The sequence below is a fragment of the Typopeltis vanoorti genome, chromosome 9 (genome assembly GCF_054136105.1).
Source record: "Typopeltis vanoorti isolate ZY-2024b chromosome 9, IOZ_Tvanoo_1.0, whole genome shotgun sequence".
Lineage (NCBI taxonomy): Eukaryota > Metazoa > Arthropoda > Arachnida > Uropygi > Thelyphonidae > Typopeltis > Typopeltis vanoorti.
The window spans coordinates 11,570,037-11,583,572 of NC_143557.1; the positions used below are offsets into that span (position 1 = coordinate 11,570,037).

The 13,536-nt window shown below is 36.6% G+C and overlaps 1 protein-coding gene across 2 annotated transcripts in view; it reads right to left on the reverse strand.

Moving 5' to 3' along the window:
* LOC150102885 (uncharacterized) overlaps positions 1-13,536 on the reverse strand; it is a 269,877-nt gene that overhangs the window by 15,614 nt on the left and 240,727 nt on the right. For both annotated transcript variants that reach the window (XM_090397856.1, XM_090397855.1), the window contains exon 6: positions 10,501-10,550. In XM_090397856.1, the coding sequence (XP_090253982.1) occupies positions 10,501-10,550 (50 nt within the window). The remainder of the gene's footprint in view (positions 1-10,500; positions 10,551-13,536) is intronic.

Sequence of the window (13,536 nt, forward strand, 5' to 3'; positions counted from 1 at the left end):
TAATTATGGCAATATAGATTGGGATGACGAGACAGCAATTGGAAGTAAAGAAAATGAGTTTCTTGAGTTTTGAAGGAAACAACCTCAGGCAGTATGTAACACAGGGCATATGAGAATTGATGATCTTGGATTTGATCATCTTATCAGAAGATGTTATTATAAATGAGGTCTCAAATCTCCCTCCAGTTGGTGAGAATGGCCATAAAGTGATTACCTGGGTGGTTGCCACCCATGTGATACACTAACCACCTGGCCAAACAGGCCTGTCAGCTAAGTCAATGTTGGAAAGAAAGCAAAAAACACAAATGGTAGGTGAACCACATGCTAAGAAACTGCTCCTGGCCAAACTTAGATGCACGACAAACAATTCAACATTCATGTATTATAGGTCAGTTTGTGTATAATTACTATTTTCAAAAAAAATTTTTTTTTACCTACACATTTACACACCAGCACATAACAATACCCAATATGTTCAAAGTGAATTAATATGCAGTTGAATTAGCTTTTCCTCTAGTCCATAACTATGTAATTCTTTCTTTAATTCTTCCTTCTGCATGTTTTGCATCTCATTAAGTAGTTAATTGTTAAGATTATTCAAACTAACATATTTTCTTCTATAATAAATTTAATTTAATCCTTTACCGAAGTGTAGGCAAACAAAGTTTGCGCCTGAAGTAGTTCAGGACTGAGGCAACTTGTAGTAAAGGTGGACCAAACTCTCATCACTCCTTGTCTCAGTATCTCCCATAATGCCAAGCTCTTCTCCTTGCGGACATGTATAAAGCTATGCATTAAGGGAAGAGCCACTACCCAGACCAGTTTCGACCTTTATTGAGGTCTCGTCAGTGGGAGGCAGACCCAGAAGTGGTGATATACTAAGGAAGAAGCAATGGAGAGGTCATATTTACTTATACGAGTTGCCAAAAAGTGTACCAACTTATTATTCATTTACTCTGGATTTAGAGAAAGCTGTTGGAAGTTTATTTTCCACTTGGTTAGACTATAATAAATTTAGTTTAATCCTTTACCAAGTGTAGGCAAACAAAGTTTGCACCTGAAGTAGTTCAGGACTAAGGCAACTTGTAGTAAAGGTGGACCAAGCTCTCACCACTCCTTGTCTCAGTATCTCCCATAATGCAAAACTCAACTCCTTGCAGACATGACCTCTCCATTGCTTCTGCCTTAGTATCACCACTTCTGGGTCTGCCTCCCACTGACGAGACCTCAATAAAGGTCAAAACCGGTCTGGGTAGTGGCCCTTCCCTTAATGCATAGCTTTATACATGTCTGCAAGGAGATGAGCTTTGCATTATGGGAGATACTGAGACAAGGAGTGATGAGAGCTTGGTCCACCTTTACTACGAGTTGCCTCAGTCCTGAACTACTTCAGGCACAAACTTTGTTTGCCTACACTTGAGTAAAGGATTAAACTAAATTTATTATAGTCTAAACAAGTGGAAAATAAACTTCCAATATTTTCTTCTAGATTGTTCTTCATGGAGGATAATGATACTGCAGAACACAGATCTGATAGGAATTTTTAATAGTGTTGAAACTCTGCAACTTTTTTGATATAGTTTCTGAAGAAATTGAAACCTAGCAGGTTTTAATTGTCCACAAAAACTAAATTTATTATAGTCTAACCAAGTGGAAAATAAACTTCCAATATTTTCTTCTAGTTTGTTCTTCATGGAGGATAACGATACTGGAGAACACAGATCTGATAGGAATTTTTAATAGTGTTGAAACTATGCAACTTTTTTGATATAGTTTCTGAAGAAGGTAGCAGGTTTCAATTGTCCACAAAAATGACAACTCAAAACTCCTATATCTGTCAATCATATAATATATTTTCTTTCTTCTACTAACCACGACATGCCTATGGCTGTTACTTTAGTTATTGAAACTAAACTACAGAGACAATGATTAACAGAAACTACAATTCTGGGATTTGCTTATAGATTGCAAAAAAATAATAAACTACTAGTTAGTTATTTTTCTTTTGCCCATGCAACAGATGTGGTTTGTTCAACTCTTTCTTGTTGCTATATGATCTTCTCAATATAGTGGTGTTGATTGTCTGTGCTGAATGTTAACTTCATGTCTACTCTCACTCTAGATTATCTGGCTTTAACTTTTTTTTTTTTTTAATTCCCATCCATCAGTGGTTGGAAATACATCACACATTTTGTATTGTGTGAGTGGACAAGGAGATAAATAATCTGGGAAACTTGGATAAAGGATTAAATCAAGTACTGTATATACTTTTTTGGTATCTTTAATTTATAGAATAACCAAGTGAAAAAACTTCTAACAACTATCTCTAACATAGAGTATTTTAATAATAAGGTGTGACATCTTTTTCCTATTCATATATTAAAATATGACTTCTGCATTACTTCAACCTTAGCATCACTTCTCGGTCTGGTTCCCACTGATGAGACCTAAATAAAGGTTGAAACCGGTCTGGGTAGTGACCCTTCCCATAATGTTTGGGCAAATTATTATTATCCAAGACCCCACATGGAGTCAAAGGCTCATCTAGGAGGTCATTTTGTCATACACACAGCTCATCATACCATACCTTGAAGACACTGCACTCTCAGGCAAGGCATCTTTCAATCTTTCACAATTCTGCATGCAATAAACCTGCTTCTCACTGCCCTGCTCACACCCTCCTTATACAGCTTCCAGGGATGACCTCTGGTTCTTCCCTGATCTCCCACCATTTGCTGTAAAATCTGTCTAACATTCATCCTATAACAACCCCTTACTAACTTGTAGGTTTCTATCATATCTCCCCTTTTCCTGCGAGAAACTCACAGAGGAGAAGGTGCCGCAAGACCTTACATCCATGGCATGAAACTTATCAAAGAGATATCCCATGATAAATATGGTATTGCAATATTTATAAAAGAAAACTTAATTCCATCGTCCATTGATTCAACGAATATCAAAAACATTGAGATTATTACAATCACATTTAAAAATATCGCAATCACCTCAGTTTATAAACCACGAGAAGCTATCTCCTTCCTTGACATCCCCCTCAATAATAATGCATGCATGATGAATGTTGTATTAGGTGACTTTAACACCCATCGTATTAACTAGGGTTACACAAAGTCCAACGAAGATGGAGAACTTGTTGAAACATGGGCTGAAAACCTTTCTCTAAACCTGATACATAATCCAAACCTCTGCATCTTTCAACAGTGGCAGATGGAAGCGAGGCTATAACCCTGACCTCATATTTGTTGGCTCAAAAATATCCAACATAGACCTATAATGCTTCATTTCAGTCCAGCCATCATGCATAACAGTCCCTTACAGATTTAATTTCAAAAAAGCTAATTCTAAGGGTTTCATGGAAGATCTTGACCGCTCCATAGAACCAGTCCCTCCAAGCCCTCAAGAGTATTCCGAATTCATAAAAATACTAAGGAAAATCTCCACCAAAACCCCCCTGAGGATGCTGCACAAACTACATTCCATACTAGTGACATACAAGCCAGTATGCTAATTACTTACAATTTTACAACACCAACCCCTTCTCAGATGAGACTATCCAAGCAGGAGAAATATTATGTTTCAAGATGGCAGAGGAAAGGTGTTGATCATGGAATAAAGAAATAGAAGCCCTTGATATGACCCATAGTAGGAGAAAGGCATGGAACTTTATCAACAGAATTAGGAAGTATTTCACTAAGCCATATGAGCATCCACAGGTAACAGCTAATCAAATTGCTCACCAGCTGCTGCTGAATGGAAAATTCCCTAAAAAATAAGATACTTAGAACCCCCAAGTGAGGAACAAAATATGATTAACTTAGATTTCACTCATTGAACTCGATGCTGCCATAAACCTATTAAAACCTAGAAATCTGCAGGCGGTGGAGATACTTAATGAGCACTTCATACAGGTCTTTCAATCTTGTGAATGTCACTTCATGGAGAGATTGAGAGCAGTAAATGATGGAGAGGAGAGACTGATTGTAAGTGAGCAAGAGGTGTATGGAGAGTTGAGTAAACTAAATGTTAATAATGCTGTGGGACTTGATAATATAATATCGTCACGTATTCTGAAGGAATGTGCCAGGGAGTTGACACCTGTCTTGACATATTTTTTTAATATGAGTCTTGCACTCGGTGAAGTCCCTAAGGAGTGGAAGGAGGGCAAGATTGTGCCACTTCATAAAGGAGGTGATCGAACTCGAGCAGTAAACTATAGGCTTATCTGTGTGTCAGGTGTTGTGGTTAAGTTGTTGGAGAAGCTTGTGAGAACTAGGATCCAGAGTTGGGTTGACAACAATGGTATCATCTTTGATGGATATGTTTTAGTAATCTGCTTACTTATTACAATAAAGTAACTGCTTCCTTGGACAGAGGAGAAGGATACACAGTGATATACTTGGATTTTGCAAAGGCTTTTGATAAAGTCTCTCATGATAAATTGATAGTCAAACTGGAGTGGATGGGATTGGATATTAGATTGGTGCATTGGATTGGAGATTGGCTGTCTGATAGGTATCAACAAGTTGTGTATGGGAGAGCGATGTCGAGGAAAAGGAAAGTCACTAGCAGAGTGCCTCAGGGATCTGTTTTAGGGCCATTACTGTTTAACTTGTATGTTAATGATATAGGTGAAGATTTGGATGGAGATATTCAGTTGTTTGCAGATGATGCAAAGTTGGGACGAACCACGAAGAGTAGTGAGGATGTTGTGACCTTGCAGGAAGACTTGAATAAATTGAGTGATTGGGCACGGAAATGGGGATGCGAGTTCAATGTTGCAAAATGTAAGGTTTTAAAATTTGGAAAACAAAGATGGGATGCAGAATTTATGCTTGGTGAGGATACATTGTTGGAGGTGGAAGAAATAAGAGATCTGGGGGTGATAGTGGACATTAACATGCAGAGACAAACAAGTTGTTGTTCCTCTGTATCGAGCCTTGATAAGACCCCATCTGGACTTCTGTGCCCAGTTATGGGCACCAGGGTTTCTTCGTGATGGGGAGGAAGTGGAGAGGGTCCAGAGACGAGTGACCAAGATGCTAGCAGGTCTGTGGAATGAACCTTATGAGAATAGGTTGAAGATTTGTGGGTTGCAGAAATTGGACGATAGGCGAAGGAGGGGTGATATGATTGAGACATTCAAATTACTGAAGGGTTTTTATAAGATTGATCCAGAAGATATTTTTGAAAATATGACTGGTGGTGGGAGGACTAGGGGCCATGCATGGAAGCTGGGCAAGAGCGTGGTTGACAAGGGTGTTAGAGCTAGGTTTTTTACTTGGAGAGTGGTGAATGAGTGGAATAAGCTTCCAGAGTCTGTTGTGGGTGCTACGACCGTGGATGAGTTCAAGGCAAGATATGATAGATACTGTGTGAATGTTGAATAGTTGTTCCAGACATGATGTTAGGGCCTCCCTCGATGAGTCTGTCAACTCCTTGGAGTTTCCCGGAACAATAATAATAATAATAATATAGCCAAAATTGTGAAGACAACACAAAGGCTTCTGGGAATGATGCGGAGGACACTGACTTGTAGAAGTAGGGAGATTCTTGTTCCGTTGTATAAGGTTTTGATTAGGCCACACATGGACTATTGTGCCCAGATTTGGTCACCTGGTTTTCAGAAGGATGAAGAGATGTTGGAAAGGGTCCAAAGGCGATTGACTAATGTAGTTTCTGACCTCTGGAATGTTGAGTATGAGGAAAGATTGAGGAGATGCAATTTGCAGAGTCTGGTGGACAGGAGGAAGAGGGGAGATATGATAGAGACCTACAAGTTGGTAAGGGGTTGTTATAGGATCAATGCTGGAGAAGTTCTACAGAAAACAGTGAGAGATCGGGGGAGAACCAGAGGTCATCCCTGGAAACTGTATAAAGAAGGTGTGAGTAGGGGAGTGAGAGGCAGGTTTTTTTCATGCAGAGTCGTAAATGATTGGAATGCCTTGCCTGAGAGTGTGGTCTTTGCAGGGAGTTTGAATGTGTTCTAAGCACAGTATGATGAGCTGTGTGTGTGTGTGATAAAAGGACCTCCCAGATGAGTCTTTGACTCCATGAGGTCTTGGGAAATAATAATAATAATATCTGTAATGAACAAATTAAACATTTTGGATCCAGAACTAAAGAGTGGTTATTAACACTATACAACACTTGCCTCAGAAGCCTCCAGATAATTGGTAAAGTGGTGGCCTTTCTGAAACCAGGGAAAACTCCAACCAAAGCAAAAAATTACAGACTTATATCACTACTCAGCAACCTCTTCAAACTCTATGAATGATTAATTTAGAATAGGCTATAACCCCCTAATTGAACCCCATCTTATTGCTGAGCAGGCTAGTTTTAGACTAGACAAATCCTGTACATCACAAATTCTCAACCTCACTCAATATATAGAAAATGGTTATGAGCAAAAACTAGCAACAGGAGCAGTCTTTGTAGACCTAACTGCAGCATATGATACCATAAACCATCTCACACGCAGAAATAAAATATACAGAATAACTAGAAACTATCACCTTATTCTGATCCAATCATCTTGGAAAACAGATGCTTTTTTGTGGACCTGGGGGGGGGGGTAGGAAGAGCTGCTGGCATCCCCCCCAAAATGGCCTCCCCTAGGGAAATGTGTTATCACCATTACTTTTCAACATTTACGTCAACAATCTCCTCATCTCATCTTTCCAGGAACTAGAAATTTTATCTATGCTGTTGACCTTGCCATAGCAACTCAATCAAAAAATTTCAAGTTCATTGAAACTACTCTATCACTTGCTTTTAAATAATCTAACCACGTAGTACAGCAATCAATTAAAACCAAACCCCTTGAAAACCCAGGCTGGCCCTTTCCACCTTAACAATAAGGAAGCCAACAGGAAGCTACAGATTTCTTGGGAAGGCTCAAATTTAGAACATTCAGAACTACCTCACTGGACCAGATAATTGTGAGTGTGGAACAACTCGGTCCATGGAACACCTTCTTTCTTGTCCCTTTCTTCAATGACCTTGCACAAAGAAGGACCTTATATCCTGCACAGAAAGAGCAGTTGATTGTGCAAGATACTGGAGGAATATCTCACCATATTTATTATATATAACATGTATAGTTTTTTCTTCATATTTTACTTATTATTCCCTGTATAATTCACCTATCAAATTTAAGCTGTTCTCATTTGTAATGAATCCTAATTTGTTGTAAATAATGTTGTACCACTTGTGTTTGGATATGAAATAAATAAATTGACACCATACAACTGTAGCATTTTGAATAGCTTCTCTCTTGGCACTTCTTCATATGCCTTTTCCAGATCTTCTTATGGTGCTATCTTCTATGGAAGGTCAGCGACCATCTTGGTGAACAAGCTGCGTTTTTGCATTAATTGGAGCAGTTGTACACTGCTCTTTCCATTGATGGCATCTGTTCATGCCCCTAATCTTTCTCAGGACTCTCATATCTACAAAAGATCTTTTCAGATCTACAAAACTTAAATACAGTCCTTCCATGATCCTTCTCAACCGTTCCTCAAGTATACTTGCATAAATCTTAACAAGAACACTCACTAGAGAAATACCTCTGTAATTCTCACATTGAGTTTTATTTCCCTTTTTATATATGGGTACTATGAGAGCTCTACTCCAATCATCTGGAATTCACCCCCTGTCCAGGCCTTCTGAACTATGCAGTGCAGCCACTGTGAGACTTTTATACCTCCATACTTGAGCACTTATGGTTTAATATCATCTACTCCAACTGCCTTTCCACATTTCAGGCTTTTGATGGCCTTTCTACTTCAAGTATGAATGTGCATACCTGGTCAGTGTTTTTTTTACCAGGATATGGAATATGAGCTCGGGATATGGGAACACTAAAATTCAAACGTTAAAAATTAAATGACTGTATAATACAAGATCAAGTAAAAACATATTTTTTTTTTAGAACTGCATAAAGAACTAAAACATGCTAAAAATATAAATACGTGTAATAATTGGAAAGTAATAAAAGGAAATGGATGACCAGTATGAGCTCACTTCACATTTTTTCACAAAACAGTGACAAACTGTCTTGTATGTGGCCATTCCCAGAAATGTAAAAAAAAAACCTTCTCCCACATTTCTGAGAATGGCTCCATCCAAAATGGTTTTTTACCTGGTGAAGTGAACAATATCATGATTATTCTCATACTGGTTGTCCATTTCTTGATATGTTTCCAATTTTCATGCATACTTACATTTTTAGTATGTTTCACTCAATTTTACATTATACAGTAATTTTATATCATGGTTTTTTTTTTAAAGTCTTATCCTTTTCATATCATTTGGTAATTAATCATTAATAAATTCAGAATGTAAAAGATATAACATTCACATTTTTAATTCATTACTTCTGTAATTTGGTTTCAATTTTAGTAATTTTCATATCACGAGTTCACTGATCAATATTATGTCACTGGTTTTTATTCAGTACTTCTATATATCTCACTGTTAATGCATTACTTATCCATTTTATTTATTACTCTTCCATATTTTTAACTTTTGTATTTTTTCTTCAAAACAATTTATCCTAATTTCAAAGGCAAATTCACTATACATACATACATACATGCAAAAGAAGTTAAAACTATCAAAGTAGCTTTATGATATCATTATTTTCCATGAATCAATGGAATAGATGCCCTCTTTCACTAACATAATTTTAAACCACATCTCATGGCATAATCATAGACAAAATTTAGCCAAAAACAGTTCATTAAAGTAGGAAGTTCCATAACAAAAACCTTGCTTATACTTTCTCGTATCATATTTTTATGATGCATATTTATTTATTTCATGTGCAAACTACAGAAAATGTAAGATCATACATATAAACAATTAAAAGCATACATTTAAAGAAATAGACATTAAAAGAATAGATTAAAAGCATACATTAAGAGACAAAATGCCACTTGCATAAAATATTACACAAAAACATAAAATGTCAAATTTCACTCATCCAGTGATTAATATACTTTAAAGCTGTTTCATTGCACTGCATTAAATCTTCTCAGGTACACATATTATTAATGTCTATCTTAATGTTGATGGTAGGCAGCATTGTCTATGTAGCCCCCATCTGGCCACATTCTGCTTTAATCTGCCCCCATTCCGGAACGAAGTCTATTCAATGTCCTCCATCTTTGCCAGTTTAGATGCAAGCTGGATGAAAGAGATTCATTTTAGCTCAAAACCTCTGGAAATTGTTCTTGCCACATTGTTGACCTTGTGGCTTTTATGGAATCAACCAATGATTCCACTGCGTGAATAAAACTTTTCCTAGAGTTTTTTACTGCAACATTATTGTTATTATTCATGACACCTCCAAGGGATCTGAAGACTCGTCGCGGGAGGACACCTATTGTACAGCTCTCTGTCTCCACCACTACATCGAACCTCTACTATCAATCATTCTGCTTTTGATTGATAGTAGAGGTTCAGAACACACTCAGTTTGTAAATTGAGTGTGTTCTGAAGGGCTGATTTGTCTGTATGCGGGATGAAAAACCAGAGTTTCCGGGATAAAAAACCCTGCTACCTCCGTATGAGATCAGCTAACTCACCTTCGATTGAAAAAGTCCATATGAAGATTCCTCCTGTCATGACGAGACTCGAATTTCCAATTGAAGGGCACAACGTACCGTTGTTCTTCCAATTGCACTACAGAGGCGCTAGAACATGTCCATACAAAGGATGCTGTTCATCATTTAGTTGTTGTTTCCACTCATATCTACTCTGTGTTGTTGTTCTGATGTGAGGAAGTGCAATACAAGACAGTGAGTATAGATGGTCAATTTTTGTAGGCTTAAGGCAGCTGGTAATGTGCCGACACATTTCATTAAGAACCTTGTCAAAAATTTTGATCTGTGGTGATCTTTCCCAAACAGGGCTAGCATACTCGGCTGTCGAAAAGCAAAGTGCCAGTGCTGAGATGTGTAGTACTTGTGGACTTGCACCCTGCTGAGATGATGTAAATTGGCTCAGGATATTATTAAGCCATATGGAAGAGATTCATTTAAGTTCACAGCCTCTGGAGATTGTTCTTGCCACATTGTTGACCTTTGTGGCTTTTATGGAATCAACCAACAGTTCCACTGAGTGAATAATAAGGATTTAATAAGCACATATAATGCATATGTGCTTATTAAAATCTAAAAATTTTCATCATTCTAAAATACAGTTCTACATTACTAGCTCTTTTATATTACAGTGTCTAAGAGTTATGCTATCAGCTGTTCTTGAAAATAACATTGTAAAACAACCAACTCTTGTATTTTTTTCAAAATAAAATATTTTCATATGCTGAAAGCCATGGCATCATAAAAAACTGTTTCTTATAATTATGATTGTCCAGACTGTCATTCTCTTAATTTTACAATTCTGATTATGTGATCAAAAACACTAAATAAAGAAAATCATCTCCCATCACAAATGATATATACATCTGCAATTACTTACTCTGCTTTAATTCAAGATGCTCAGAGATACTTTCATCCTCTTGTACTTCTCTATTCAAAACAATATTTCATAATAAGCTTAGATTATATAAACATAATTATTGCAATTGTTGTATATAGTAATATTTTTACTTATTATGTTTGAAAGGTTATGGCAAAAATTTGAGTGCATAAAATAAATCAGATAATATGAATAAGTTTGACACATGCAAAAATTCAAATTTATTGGCACTTATGTTTTGCTGCATGTTCTTCAGATAGTGTGAAATGGTGAAATTACATGTAAAAATGTATGTTAGAATTAAGAGGGTGGTCTGAAAAGTTCTTGGCCTAACAATGAAAAAATGAATTTATAATTTCAAAATTATTTTTATTGTTCAACATAATCTCCCTTAAGACTAATACATTTATTCCAGCGATGATCCAGCACCATTATCCCTTCCCTGTAGTGGTTCTCAGTAAGATCTGCAAAATCTGCAAACCCCTCTACAGCTACAATCACCTCTTGATTTGAAGAAACACACTGACCAGCAAGGAAGAGTTTTAGTTTTGGGAAGACATAGAAGTCAGTGGGAGCCAAATTAAGTGGATGTACCAATAATTCACAGTGCAGATCCCTTAATTTTCCCACTGCCAAAACACCTTTGTGGGCAAGCGCATTGTTCTGATGAAAGATGTTTTTTCCCCTTCTGCAAACCGGGTCTTTTCTAATGAATTTTTCGTCTGGTCTCGTTAAAAGATCGGAATAATATTCCCTGGTTACTGTTTTACTCTTTTCAAGATAATTAATAAACAAAATACCTTAAGCATCCCAAAACACCGATGCCATGACCTTTCCTGCTGATGGAACCAACTGGCTTCTATGGCACTGAATAACCTGCTTCTGTCCACTGTTTTGACTGGTGTTTGGATTCTAGTCTGTAATGGTGAATCCAAGTCTCATCCATAGTAATAAATTGATGCACAAAATCAATTTTATTCTTGTTAAGATGGTCCAAGCACTGTTCAGAGATTTTCATGCGATTGCATTTTTGATCTGCTGTGTGCAAGCGCAGCGCTCATCTTGCACAAAGCTTTTTCATTTGTAATTCTTCATGCAAAATATATCCTAAAGTCTCAGCAATTCCATGCACTTTGACTTGCCAGTCATCCAATATCATATAGCGCACTTGATCAATAATTTCTGGCGTTGTGACAATTTTTGGACATCCTTCATGTGGATCGTCTTCATGGCTGGTACAGCCACATTTAAACTCAGCAGCCCATTTCTTAATTGTCAAAAATGAAGGAGAAGAGTGCCCATAAACTTTTATGGAGTTCCAATGAATTTCTTTTGGCATTAAACCTTTTACAAAGAATTTTATAACCACATTATACTCAATTTTATCCATTTCAAGGGACAGGCAACACTTTTGCTTCAGACAGCCATATAAAACAAACTACTTGATAGACTGACTTACAATTTCACATGTACCAACTTAGAAAAAAAAAATCTTGCCAATAGTGTTGCCATCTATGGTTGAGGCCAAGAACTTTTCAAACAACCCTCGTATACTGATGAAAGATTAAGGTGATACTTCTTAGAATGCCACATTAGAGCTTTGTTATCAACCACAATTGTTTTTGACAAATTAGATCTCTTCAGTAAAGGATGAAGCAAATTTACTGAATAACCTCTTTAAAAATATGAGACTAGTCATCTTTCCCTAGAAGAAACATTAATGTTTTCTCAAAAAATATTTCAAAAGAATCTAGACTCTTAGAATACAGGATTGGGTAGAGGGACATAAGATTCTCTATAATGATCAGCATGAATTTATGAAGGACAAGGCTTATTTTAGCAATGTGCTTGCTTACATTTTATGATAAGAGAGATTGTTTATGGCAATGCATAAGAGAGATTCATATATTGTAATTTTCTTTGACTCTGCAGAGGCGTTTGATAGATTACTACATAAAGACTGGTGTATAAGCTGCAGAAGACAGGATTAGATAACAGATTGGTTAGAGATGGATTGAAAACTAGCTTTTTGAAAGATACCAGCAAGTTGTGTGTGTGAGGGAGAAAGGAAGGGACCAGTGGAATGCTTCTTGGGCCCTACTTAACTTATTTGTTAATAATATTTCATGGGATTGACTGGGGATATTCAAATGTTTGCTGATGATAGTTAAGTAGATAGAATTATCAGGGGTATTGATGATGTTCATTTTGTACAGGAAGATTTGGATAGATTTTTAGCTTGGACAGATAAGTGGGGTTCTAGTTTTAATATTAATAAATTCAAGGTGTTACACTTTGAGGTACAGAGATATAATGCACAGCTCCACCAATACAGCTATGTGCTGTATTGGTGGAGCTGTGCATCAGGAAATGGATGAGATTCCGAATCTTAGAGTGATGGTAGATAGCAGACAGAAGTTCCAAGGGTACATTGGAAGTGCTATGAAGACTGCACACTGTATCACTGCTATCATAAAAAGTACTGATATGTAGGGATAAGGTGGTGGTATAAAATCTCTCATGATAAGTAACTTTATTATTTATCATGTTCGGTTTTACATGGTTTTTAATTAAGAAAAATGTACTTAAAGGATTTGTTAAATATTAATTGAAATGGCATTTTTTGATCAATTTAATATAATTAAAGAAAATGATTTCATAAAAATTTTTAAATTATATATGGATGCTTTAGAAAAAAATAAAAAAGATGAAATAGAAAAATATGAAATTTTTTCAAAATCGTTATATTCACACCAAATTTCGATAGTTCCCTGCTTCCAAAAACATGAGTCATTCTCTATTCTCCTGTCTCACCCCAACGTGACCTCTTCCTGTTCCTCCAAAATGATATTCCAACTGAAAGGGTGTCATTTTGACACTGTTGAGAAGATCCAGGCAGAATCGCAGGAGGTGCTCAACACATCACACTTAAGGACTTCCAAGGATGCATGGAATTATGGAAAAGCCGCTGGATCTAAGAGCTGATATTAGATATTCTAAAAATCTTGCTCTAGAAACCAACCATGAAAGTTTCTT